This window comes from Uranotaenia lowii, chromosome 1, assembly GCF_029784155.1.
Source record: "Uranotaenia lowii strain MFRU-FL chromosome 1, ASM2978415v1, whole genome shotgun sequence".
NCBI classification, from domain to species: Eukaryota; Metazoa; Arthropoda; class Insecta; order Diptera; family Culicidae; genus Uranotaenia; species Uranotaenia lowii.
Genome location: NC_073691.1, coordinates 14,828,234 through 14,842,110, shown reverse-complemented (window position 1 = coordinate 14,842,110; position 13,877 = coordinate 14,828,234). Strand labels below are relative to the sequence as shown.

General features: G+C 34.9%; 1 protein-coding gene across 3 annotated transcripts in view; it reads left to right on the top strand.

Moving 5' to 3' along the window:
- Positions 1-13,877, top strand: part of LOC129740020 (protein-tyrosine sulfotransferase) — a 128,346-nt gene that overhangs the window by 69,458 nt on the left and 45,011 nt on the right. For all 3 annotated transcript variants that reach the window (XM_055731601.1, XM_055731602.1, XM_055731600.1), the window contains exon 3: positions 12,231-13,172. In XM_055731601.1, coding sequence (XP_055587576.1) covers positions 12,868-13,172 — 305 coding nt within the window. In that variant the 5' untranslated portion in view covers positions 12,231-12,867. The remainder of the gene's footprint in view (positions 1-12,230; positions 13,173-13,877) is intronic.

The window sequence follows — 13,877 nt, the reverse complement described above, 5'->3', positions numbered from 1 at the left end:
AGATTCGATTAAAAAAATCAAAAATTTAATAAAATATTGAAAAGAGACTTGGCAAAAATGTATGAAACCACGCTATAGAAATCACAGATTAGCACACGAAATAAAAATGGTTTAAACTTGATCCCGATTTATGTAACTTTTGGTAACTTGGGAATACTAATCTCTTCTAAGTTTACCCGGCTATGAATTATAAAAATAAGAACCTAGTGGGTTACACCCACAAATCAAAATCTACTCCAATAATGAGCTTCCATGGAGGTGTAATCATCGGTATAAGATTCTATGCCGGACCGGCATTAACAAGCTTCTTCATAACTGGCATTGTTCTTCCAGCACAACCGCATTGCATATGCCTAAAGAAAATAAATAAAACATATCCCATATTCCAATCCCAATACAAGGCAGGATGAAAACAATCATCCAGGAAATATATTTTCGAATGATGTACCGAGCACTGTGTGTGTATGTAAACCGACATCAGAAAAAAAAAACATTCTTTGTTTCCAACCGACGGACAAAAACCACCAGCCAAACAGTTCATAGTTTCCCATTCCCCTGCCATTCTCATCCCTTTCCCGACTCAGATGGTGCACTGGGTAAGACATCACACTGGCAAGCCTAGATGAGATATTGCAGTGAGTTCGATTCTCTCTATATAGTTTTTTTGGGATTGATTATGCTATAGGATAAAAATGCTAGAAAATGTTTTTCTTGTTTTGCTTGAATGTAGTGATCATGCATCATTTTGCTTGAGAGCTCGAGTTTGTATGCCAGTAGTGCTCTTCCAATCATATCATCTTTGGTACAGTTCATTTTTCAGCGCATTTTCGGCACAGAGATTTGCCAAATAGGCATTGGATTTTCGCAACCTCTTCTATAGGTGTAGGTAATAAGAGAGGAAATTTAATAATCTAAGCCAATCTGAGCGAGTGTTCCCTAGGGTTCATATCTAGGTCCAGTGTGCCTGGAACGCAATTTACAAAGAAATAGTAAAATAAATTTCTACAGACGCCCTACGTATAAAAATGAGAGTAGTTGAAGTGAACGAGGAAGATTTAGTGAGATATATTGGGACACAATTTAAAATGACTAAAGTTAAAAAGAAGCTAGAAAAAATGTAAAAAACGTATTGATAAAGATGAGCGACAGAAGAGCACAAGAGAGAGGTAAAAGTGAAGTGAGAGAATAAATTTCCTATAGAATGACAGAATTTGACAGTAAGAAAAGTAGAGCTGGCGAGATGATTTGAGAATGAAAAAAAAAAGTGGGTAATATACAAATGGGAAAAAATAGGGTGAGGCAATGAGAGAGCCAGAAAGTGTGAGAATAAAAAAATACAGAACTGCACTTAAAATGCAAGGAATCACAAACCGAAACTATTTCGCCATAGCTTAGAATCCCCAAAATAGTAACACAGAACAAACTTTGCTCGTGAAAATGTTTGGCAATGTTTAGCGAAAAACTTTACATTCTGATTTGTATCATCCACAGGTGCATTTTCCTACCATCCCGCTTATCCAGCTCCTGCCAAAAAGATGTACATCCAATGAAAGATAAAGTTTCCGCACTCGCTCAAACTCAACAGTTGTTACGCTTAAACTTTTGCAATCCAGTTACATTGAAAACCAAAAACTCTAACCCCACTCACTAACTAGAGGGAAAGGATGAAAATAGATATAGTTTTTTGAAAGTTTTCATCTTTTGTATTTACTTTTTTCCTCGTTGAACTTCTTATCATTTTGTCGGAATAGTTTCGAAGCCAGTTGGTTTCGTTTCGGTTGGTTTTGTCATCGAAAAGTAGACAGCTAAGAAATGTCTTATTTGTAGCTTTGAGTTTGTGTGTGTGTGTTTGTGTGCATGTGTATGTGCGAAAGTGGAATGTATGTGTGCCCTGGGACGGAATTACTGCCAAAAGGAATGTGTTAGTTCACACTAAAACTTCTGGCCAACTATAGCTTAACATAGTGGCAGAGTAGTGGGATTTTGGGAGCTCCTGCGTCTGAAAAGTTAAACGAAACGAGGAATTTTTCGACATATGGGAGTTTCATTTGCTAAAAAGCGGAACATTCACATATCCCCTTTCCTTTCCTTTCCTTTCCTTTCCTTTCTCAAACCTTCGAGGACCAAACTATGCGATCCGAAGAAACTGTCACTAAATTGGATAAATTTTTACGGAGAATCGTTATTTAACCGGCAGCTCAACTGTGACAAAGTGGATTGCTGCTGCTATTTTATGGGATATTTATCGATGGCTTAGAATTTTGCGGGGCCACGTCTCGAGCAATCGAGAGTTCTTACTTTTCGGAAGAAAAAATTCAATCGAGATGTGATATTTGTTTTTACTCTTAAGAAGGAGATAGAAGCTCTTGAGACTGAATACTGAAACCGAGTGGTTTGCACATGGTTTAAAATGCTTTTCGGTTAATTTACCCAGGGCAAGAACATCAAGAGAATACCATTCGATTGTTTGCCTTAGTTAGACGCCACTGACTATGCCATCAAGGATTATTTTTTTCAATCGGATCATAAAAATCAGAATTGATGATAACACATCTTTGAAATAAGATCCAATATGTCCCAAACGTGAAACACAGAAGGTATTATATTATTATAGAAATTTGAATCTGAAATGTTAGAAATAAATTTACACAAAAATCTAAATCAATATTCGATTATTTATTTGAATTTTTTTCTTTAGGTAATAGAATCCCTGACTAGATGAATTGAAGCCATTTTATTTTAACCCTCTACTTACTGCGTACGCCATACTGCCCATATATGTATGGTCCTCGAGGTTTTTTTTCACATTTTTCAGCTTAACCCTCAACCGATCTAAAGTGTCAATATGACACTTTTGAAAGTTTTTCGGCTTGGGTGAATCCAAATTAAAAAAAATTCTTCTGGGGCCCTGAATAATTTACGAAATCTTTAATTTTGCTTTTTCTCAACTATGTTTACTAGGGTGGCAATCCAAGTCACAATTTTAGCTTTATTATGGTCAGCACAACTATAGCATAAATCTTCATAAAAAGCTAAAGTTCATTCCTTACATCACCAGAACTCTAATAAAGGTAAATACTGGCTATTTGGGTATTGGATATGGATATGGAAACGCTATCATGACTAATTTTTGAAAACTTCAATAAAATCATTAGGTTGTAAATTTTGATCACCAAAGCTTTCATAAAACATGTTAGCAATTTTTGTTTTTTTTTTTGGATCCCGTGACCTCTCCAAGCTTTTTTTAAGATTTTACAGCAACCATGGTGGTTGATGAACGATGATTTCATTATTGAAATATGATCCGGTATAATTAATAACAAAAAAGATTTTTTTTTCCATATTATGAGCATTTTTTCTACTGCCAGTCAAGATTTTAAGTAAAATGTGTTTGAAATAGTTTCTTATAATAAAGGCGCCTCGTCAAATCTTGAGAATAAGGAAATTTTTATGAAATGTTTATTTTAATGCGAAAAAAATTAAAAATATTTCCCGAAAAACATTTTTTAATAAATATATTTGCAAAACATGACATGATGACATCTCAAGCATTGATTGACAATAGACCTGAAAAATACTTTCAAATACCTTTGAAATTGTGAATCCATCAACTTGGCGTAATTTTGTGCCCTTCGATTTTGCAACCAACATGGTGTTAGGCAATTCAATGTTTAATAGCTTTTTTATGTGCAGATAAATGGCTAAATAGTTCTATAACGGATTTATGAGAGCCATATCAATAGCTCAAATTTGATGTTTCTATCGCAAGCCAACCAATTACACGCTTAGGATGAGTTCCTCATTTCTGAGTTGTTAATCATTAGTACAGTAAATGAGGACAGACTTTTTGAATGAAAAGGGATTGATTGTGAATGACTCGTGGAATAAACCATGAGTTGAAGTCGAATTTCGTTTAGAATTTTTCCTTTCCGACGCCATATTAAAATTCAAGATGGCGGCTTCTGCTGAACTTTGAAATGCTGTTAATCACTGGAAATCAAATGAAATCCCCACAATATGGGTATTTGATGAAAGGGCTAAACTAGAAAAACTCGAATTTCATTATCGGACGCCATTTTGAAATCCAAGATGGCGGCTTCCACCGAACATTAGAATGATTTTAATCACTAAAAATCACATGAAACCCCCAGAATATGGTTATTGGGTAAAATGGCTTAATTAGTTTAAGTCGGATTTCTCTATCAGACGCCGTCTTGAAATTCAAGATGGCGGCTCCCAATTGACTCTGAAATGCTAAAAATCCCACGAAACCCCCATAATATTGGATGACGCTATCTGACGTCACCCAAGATGATGACTTTCGCTGATCTTTAAAATGCTGAAAACGGTCTAAAATCCCATAAAAAATTTATGTAATTTTCAGTGATTAAAGCATTTTTACGCGGAAGCCGCCATCTTTGATTTCAATATAGCGTCAAAATACCAAATTCGACTTCTACTCGTTTGGCCCTTTCACCCAATACTCAGATTGTGAAGTTTCATACGATTTTCAGGGATTTACAGCATTTTGAAGTACATCGAAAGCCGCCATCTTGGATTTCAAGATAGCGTCAGAATACCAAATTCGACTTCTTCACCCAATACCCATGTTGTGGAGCTTTCATTCGATTGTCAGAGATTTACAGCATTTTAAACTTTAGCGGAAGTCGCAAATTTGAACTTCTTCTTTTTTAGCCCTTTCACTCAATAACCATGTTACGGTAGGCTTACCAGATACTTTAAAAAAAAAAAAGCGGACATCGCCGAATAAAGCAGGATATCGTCCATTGTTCGATTGAAAATGATTTATTTTCGCTCGGTATTCCTGTTCCATTTTATCCGGAATTTTATTTTTTCCCAAGCTTTACATTCAAGGGATTCTGTTAGGATTGTGGAGAAACATTAGGAGCCATCATCATTTGGAAGCAACTTAAAGAATAATTTCTTCAATCGATAAATATTAACATCGCTAGAACGTGCTCAAAGAAATCATGATTGAACCAGATTGTTATAGTGACTCTAAGATAAGCTTGCCAGATTGCCTGTTTTTACCCGGATATGTGACACAAAACTTAGAAAAAGTTCGGTCCAGCCCGGTTGTTCGTAGAATAAAACCGGGTTTAATCTCAAATTTATTCATTTCGAAAATTGAACAAAAACTCATATTGTGTTATTATAGTTACATTATATTTGAATGATTTTCTGTGATGAACCAATTAATTTTAATTTGGGTAAATTTAGGTTTGTCCAATGTTAGTCAGTGAAACTTCATTAAAGTGTTGATAATTTATGTTATCGGTGAATATCATGTTCTTCAAGTAAGAACGTTCCTAGTTTTCAAAATCATAGATGGATAAAAAAAGATTAGAAAAAAAATGACAGGAGTTGAAAATGATCAAGGAGAGATTTTATACGAAGCGTTTTCATCAAGCACGGACCAACTATTTTTAAGTGGTAGAATCGGAGACGGTTGAGTTTACCACACAAGTTTTCTCAGAAAAAAGCGGGACATTTTGAGAAAAAAAAAAGCGGGACGGCGGGACGGACGGAATCCCTATGTTATTATGGGGGTTTCAAAGCTATTATCAGTAATATAAAGTTTTGAAAAGAAATGAATCCAAGATTGTGTCAAATAACCAAATTCGACTGGTACTCGTTGAGCCCTTTCTACTAATACCTATACTCCGGGGGTTTCTTACAATTTTCAGCAATTTCAGCAATTTTCAAGTTGAGCAGATGACACCATATTGGATGTCAAGAAGGCGTCCTACAACGAAATTCAATTTCTACTCGTTTAGCTCACGCAATACCCATATTGGGGATGCTTCAGATTGTCAGTCATTAAAAGCCTTCGTCATTTTTCCAAAGATTTTATATATTTTTTTTATTAAACTAAAAAAACGCCCACGACTTATTAAAAATGTGTAAAAATGGGAGTTCCAATCCAAATACAATGAATCCCAAATTTTGTCACGCACTGATTATGTCTGCCCCCGATTTTGTCACCTTTTTAGACCCGCTTTGTCGCTATTTTTTATTTAATGTAAAAATACTCAGATTACAACCTTCTCCTTTCGGGATAATTATTAATTGATATCGCGTCAATTGACAACATTGTTATACAGCATGATAACATCGATAACGATTTATGAATGACACAAAGAAAAGATGTCCTTTTTTAAACAAGTGTTTTTATTCACATTTGATCAGTCATATAGTTGGTAAATACAATCAAAATAAAAAATATAAAGACACAACAAATCATCGATATGATCAACAAGCTTGTTGTTGGACCCTTGGAGCCAAAGGGCTATTATTGCGAAATAGCTTATTTCGAGAAAACACGCTTTCAAGTGGCTGTGTTATTCCAATTTCCATATATTTTCCGAAAATTTGTATTTTTCTTTCGAACGCTAAAGTGGGTATGTAAATGGTATAAAATGATGTATAGTAGCTGGTGGAGGTCGAATGATAAAAGTTTTAATAAAAGATTGAGTATACGGTTCCACATTCAAGATACTAATGAACGATTATTTATTTCCTTATTTGAAATATTTAGGATATTCAAGTTCTTTTTTCCGTTTGCTCTCGCTCTCTTAATCGATGCAATTTTAGTTCATCTTATTCATTTTAAGGTTAAACACAACACACAACACAAAAATCTTCGAAAAAATCACCAATCGAAGTTTGAAAAACTTTAAATCGACAGTCCAATCAACTATGCTGTCTAATATCTGTAGGGATGAGATGAAGAATATACAGAAAATAAATCAAATTTAATTAGGAATAAAATAAAATAATAGTTGTATTCGGCAACACTGTGGATGAATAAAATAAAATAAATTTCTATGAGAACATTTGCTATTTTGGCAGCACTTGACAAACAAACAAAACAAAGTCAGTCATTGATCTATTCTTGTGAGCGACAGACGTGTTTAGGTGAGTCTCTGAATTGAGATTCGTAAAATCACGACAATGGCGTGGTTGGTAGAATAAGCAAAAATAGCGCAGATATTTAAGGCTGCTGCTGCTGATTGTTTTGATTTGGCCTTCCGGTGGAAATAAGACGGAATTGCCCCTGAAAAACGCAGATATTTAAGGCTGCTGCTGCTGATTGTTTTGATTTGGCCTTCCGGTGGAAATAAGACGGAATTGCCCCTGAAAAGCGCAGATATTCAAGGCTGCTGCTGCTGATTGTTTTGATTTGGCCTTCCGGTGGAAATAAGACGGAATTGCCCCTGAAAAGCGCAGATATTTAAGGCTGCTGCTGCTGATTGTTTTGATTTGGCCTTCCGATGGAAATAAGACGGAATTGCCGTTAGAAGCACAGATATTTAAGGCTGCTTCTGCTGATTGTTTGTTTTGAATAAGCCTTCTGGTTGGGCAGGCTGTTTCTTAGAATACTATCGAATTATTCCGGCTCTTGTAAACAGAGACAGAGTATTAAGGAAAGCACAGTTTGCTTTGCAGTTTGCAGAATGTTTTTTTTTGCGCATTGTTCCGGCTTTGGTAAATAAAAGCAGAGCGACAGAGAAAAGCACAAATTGGGAAGGCTTTTGAGAAGAATATTTTCGGATGAAATGAAGAATATGCAAAAAATAAAAAAAGTTTTGAAAAGCTTTTGCAGAGAATGGAATGTAGAATTGAGATGAGGGATATTTGGGAAATAAAATTTTGTATTTTAGAAAAACAAAAGTCGGTAAATTAAAGATTCTATTGAGAATAGAGTTGAGAAGGAATGTAGAAATGTGATGAAGGATAAGCAGAAATTAAATAAAATTTGTAGGATGGAGAATAAAGATGTGGAATATGGAATTAAAATTGAGGATATTTGGTAAATAAAATTTTGCACTAAAGAAATAAACAAATGTTGATGTGTGAAAAGTTTTAATTAAGAATAGAGGTGAGAAGGAATGTAGGGATGAGATGAAGAATATACAGAAAATAAATCAAATTTAATTAGGAATAAAATAAAATAATAGTTGTATTCGGCAACACTGTGGATGAATAAAATAAAATAAATTTCTATGAGAACATTTGCTATTTTGGCAGCACTTGACAAACAAACAAAACAAAGTCAGTCATTGATCTATTCTTGTGAGCGACAGACGTGTTTAGGTGAGTCTCTGAATTGAGATTCGTAAAATCACGACAATATCCGTACAGCTTCATCCGAAATAAACAGAAGGAATGCTCCTCCAGTTGTCAGTTTTGATTGAAAGTTGTTTAGAACAATACATTTTTTAAACTTATTTTAATACCTTGTTTTTTTATATGGTCATTGGAATTTTAACCATGTGTATTCGTCTTGATAATACCGATCCAAACAGTGAGTTTTGAGAAACATACCAACAAAATTTTTATGATATTTCGATGAAAAAGAGACTTAACACAATAATTTTCAACTAATAGCACACGAAAAATACCCTACACTGTTTGAATTGACGCAGTAATGATGTTTCTGATTAATGGGAACAGAATTATTACGAAAGAGTGGTTTTTTAAAATTACCCGATCTTGTCACAGTCCCTAATTTGACACCCTGAAATTCATCATGGGGGTGACAAAATCGGGGATTTACTGTATGTGCAATCTAGTCTGAGTGTGTTTGTTTTTGATATCTTGATCGAGAACTGTCACTTTATTTTATTACGGTTTTAAAACCAAGCACTGCGTTTTATAAAATATGCGGACAAAGATTGAAACGAACTTCTTAGTTTATGTTTTAATGGAGTTTTGATAGAGCATTCAGAACTCTTTCTAAACAACTTAAACAGTATATTTAGTAAAAGCTTCATTAGCGTTTTCAGAACTACCTGAAAACAAATGACTGTTTCAAGAATCCAAGCATTTTTCATGACCATAATAAACTATCTGCATACCATAATAATGCAATATCATGGCCGTAGGAACGGGGGGGGTTTTGGGGGTTAAACCCCCCCCCATGAGGATCCAAAAAAGCATGCGAGGTATTCTACTCTTCACACCAAATTTTAAATTCAGAACCAAATTATAATAATAGAGTAAGGTGAATCAAGATTATCAATCTCGAATAAAAACTAATGCCGAGACCTCAAAAATCCATCCCACTTTTTCAAAATTTTCTTACTTGTTCATATAAATTCAGGTCTGAATATTAAATTTTAAATTAAATTAAACCCATTTCGTAGGTTCTGATTCCATAATTCCCATAACCAAAATTGTATTCCTATTTTCGTATTTCGGATTCTGTATCCAGTTTAGAATTATGGATTTTCAGTTTGATAATCATAAGAAGTTAGAAATAAAAGCTGCTTTGAAATTCTGGTTCAAATTTGGTTTTGCATTTCACATCAAATTTGAATCACGCTTTTCGAGATTATATGCATTTTCACTATTTTGATAATAGTTTTCCGAATATGAAAAAAGAGAAATATTTAAATTCGAAGTTCTTAAACTTGATTCATACATAAAATTCAAACATTTAAAGCTTCAAAATGGCAATCCAATATTAAAAAATCAGATTCAGATCATTGCAAATTAATATTTTAATGCTGATTCACAAAAATATAGATTAAACCTAAACTACAGAATATAAATTATAGATTCTTGAATGAGAGCTCAAAAACTAGGCTCATAAAATTCTGATCTGGAATTAGATTTGGAAAATCGAATTTTTTGTACATTTCAGAAATCGTATGGAAATTCGGATACAGATTCAAATTTTGCAATTTTTGAATTCAGGTTCAGAATTAAGATTCGGAATGCAGGTTAAAAATTCAGAAAAAAACCAGTTGGTAAATAAATTTTACATTCAACATAAATTATTGAGGAATTCCATAGATCATGAATTTATCACATGGCGGACTAAATACGAGATATCTCGTTTTTTCACTTGCAAAAGTGTGCTTTTTACACTTTGAAGTAAAGCTCAAATGGACTGAATTTAATTGCAATTTTTTTTTTTGAAAAAACTGAAAACAAGATTTACCGTAACTTAAAAATGCTAAATTTGTAAAATTTAATCCAACGGTTTTTGAGATATAGAATGCTGAATTTCGGTGTTTCTCGTCATAGATTTCTTCGCGGTACTTAATGTGTTAAGATTGCTAGTCAATTCAATTTCGAGATTTCAAATTTTCAATCAAAATTATTTTCTAAGCACAGTTCAGCTGAAAATCACAAATAAAAGGTTCATTTTAAGTTATTTGTTTTATCCGAAAACCCCTAATTTCATTTTAAAAATCATCCACACGATTTTCATTATGGAATTGATTCTTCTTTATGAAAAATATTTGCTGTTAAAAAAACATTCTTACCTTATTAACATATTAAGGACGCCCAAAATTCGACATTTTATGTTTCAGAAACCAATAGTCAAAATTTTGCTAATTTCATATATTTGAGTAAGGGTCAGTGTTGTGTTAAATTTAGTAGAATGAGGTTTCATTATTAAATTTACGAACGCCAGCATCGATACGAAAAAACACTTCAATAGATAAAATCAATTTACGAACACACCGTTAGGATCAGGTTTTTCATCAAGCAAATTTGATCCGAAAATCTAATGATAATTATTTCCTACTTTTTTTTTTTTAATACAAAAATTTTTAATATCAGAGTACTTAAAAATAAATAATCATATAGTCACACACCTAATTTGTTTTTTTTTTGTTTTCGTGCAGTATTGGGCAATAAATCATAGATAAAAATAAGTCACCAAAACCCCCCCCCATGAGTCGGTTCTTCCTACGGCCCTGTGCAATATCATATTAAAACCATAATGAAACTTTCAAATTCTAGTTGGCCTAATCTGTGTTACTTGGGAATGCATTATTGGAAAAATTTCATGATCGAAATGATCGAATTTTAAAAAAACCGACCATATACATTTTGTAGATGGCCCAAAGAACTAAACTGTACAAAATTTCAGCTCAATCAACTTGATTTAGGGGTGAACCAGGACTCAAAGTGTCTCTCTCTCTTTTTCCCTCATTCCTCTCTAGTTTTTTGTAATATTTGTTCATTTTCATTAATACTGTGGACCCCGCCTTTTCCTTTATATCCTCTTTTGAAACGCTTACTATTTTTTACATTATTTATTGATTCCATTCATTATTCCTTTCATTTGTTGTTTGTCCAATTTTGTTCGCTTTACTTATCTTTGTTCTCCTATCTTTTATTTTCTTTTTTGGCATTTTAACCTTTCGCCTTAGAATTTCATAGTCTTTTGTGATACCCTTTTTTCCTTTGAATGCTTATATCGCTTCATTTTTTTGGTTTGTTTTTTGTTTCCCTCCGCAAGTCGAAAAGTAGACATTATGAATTTGTTTTCTCATTCTATGAGAAATACTGACTTTCGTTGATTAGGCAGTTTTTGAATCCCAAACTTTATTGAAATGTCTCTATAAAACTATGAAATCTACTTACTCAGAAAAACGAGTTGCACTCTTGGAAATAGTATCAATATTATTGTGAATTTGATTAAAAAGTTAAGAAACGTCGCTGGTGAACTGGCAACAAAACACACACTTCCGACAATCTAGTACTTCACTTTTCTTTGTCAGAAGTCTTTCGGAAGTCGGAAGTCCGGACTTCCGAAGTAAAATTTAGTGCTGGCGCTATTATAAATTCTTTCCGCGAGAGCAGCGCTCTTTGAATGAGAGTTGGATAGGCTAACATTTAAAACGCACGATTCTTAGATAACAGACTTCCAAAATCACATTTTACTGAACATTTCCATTTTCTTTTGACTCACACGGATTATGTGTAGGTTCGATTTTGCTTCTTTTGAAAATCACTCAAACAACCAGAAAACAAGGTTTATTTTATGTTTTCTAAAGCAAAAGTCTTTTTAAAGCTGAGCTGTTACAACTGAATTCAATTTAATGTTGAGTTCTTTTTCAAAGCTGAAGCAATGAATTATACTTGTATCAATTTCCCATGAATTTCAACCAACAAGCCAGTTTTAGGAATATGAATGGTTCATTAGAAGCGATATTCTGTCGGTCTCGGTTTGGGGAAAGAACTTTGTTTCCTAACAATTTGCTAGAAAACCACAACGAAACTTTTGTAAAGCTGGAACAGAAAACTGAACTGTAGGAGGAGATAAAATTCACTTCTTCTGTGCGTGTCCCTCTCAATTCTGATTGCAGGCCGAACGTGCCTGGCAATGTTAATTGAAGCGGTAATAAATCTCCCTAAAAGTTGTGTAATGTATTTTTCTTTTTTTTTTCGGGTTTTCTCCACAGAATTCACAAGTAGCTGCTACTGGAAAGAATCTTCCCAACCAAACAAAAAAAAACCATCGATACCAAGAGCGTTTGCAAAACCAATTAAGTCGGAAGTGTGTCATCATCATCCCCTTGGCAGCATCACCACAGCCGGTTGCGGGAAGTTGCTCTCTCTAGTCTACGCGCTAATCAGATCAAAAGAACCCGAGCCGCCGAAAATATCGGCACCAAAACATATCCACCCAACAGTCAGCCGAGACGACGAAACGAGTAAGAGACACGTTTAAATCAATAATCCTCTCGGCGATAGATACACTCGAACGAATAAGCCAGCTCCTCGTAAATCTAGGAACTCGTCCCAGGGTTGTGGAAAAGCCACAGCACACTCGAAATCAATCAATCAGCCGTCAATCTCGAAGACCTGGGGAGTCCGGAGGAGCAGGAAGCCGGAGAGATCCAACAAAGTCTGACACTGATTAAGTGCCGATACCCCGACCCGAAAGAGCGAAAGAGTGCTTGTGATTCCTTCTCCGGATATTTGGGATAGCACTTTCAAGAACAATTCCCAATAGGACGCGTGATCAATACATCGAGTGGAGTGGCCAATTGTTGCTGGCCAAAAACCAAAGCAAAAACTAACACCAGCCAGCAAACCATGCGGTTGATGATGCGGAACCGGAAGGTGCTTCTGGGGATGGCCGGGGCCAGCTGTATCCTGTTGCTAATGTTCCTGAAGTGGTCCGAGCTGGGGGCGCGCTGTTTGCTTCGGGATTCAGCTGGCGGCGATGATCTCAATGGAGCTCCCGGGGGCGCTTCAATGATTCGGGACGATTTTCTACTGGGAGAAGAAGCCCATAGCTTTCGATACCACCGGAATATGCCACTGATATTTATCGGAGGAGTGCCCCGGTCCGGGACGACCCTGATGCGGGCCATGTTGGATGCGCACCCGGAAGTGAGGTAAGAGCACACACACTGGGGAACTGTTGATGTTGTCGATAATGGTTGTGGTTTCCTGTGCTTTTTTGGTGGGATGCGCTGCTTTTTGGCGGGCACACTGTTTGTTGGTGCGAACTTTGCGTTAATGAGGATGAGGGATTGTGAGAACTTTGCCGGCGGAAAAGCTTCTGGCTGGATTTTGATGTTTTTCCCGGTGTTTCCTACCAGGGCAGGAAGCAAAAATTTACTAGGGTGGTTGATCCACGAAGTTGTTCAACTCAAAATGGTTCAAAATTTCGAATCATTTGAAATTGATAAAAAAATAAGCGAAATGTCACGTTCATAAAATTTTGACATGACAAAAATGACAAAAAATGGAAAAGTTGACAAAAATGACAAAAATAACAAGAATGAAAAAATTAAAAAAAAAAGACAAAAATGACAGAAATGAATAACCAAAGGCAAGAATGACAAAAATGACAAGAATGACACGAATGACAGGAGTGACAAAAATGACTAGAATAACAAAAATGACAAGAATGACAAAAATAACATTCGTGACAATGATGACAAGCATGACAAGAATAATAAGAATAATACGAATGACAAGAATGACAAAAATGACAAGACTGACAAGACTGACAAGAATGACAAAAATGACAAAAGTGATATGAATAACAAGAATGACGAGAATGACAAGAATGACAAAAATGATTAGAATGACAA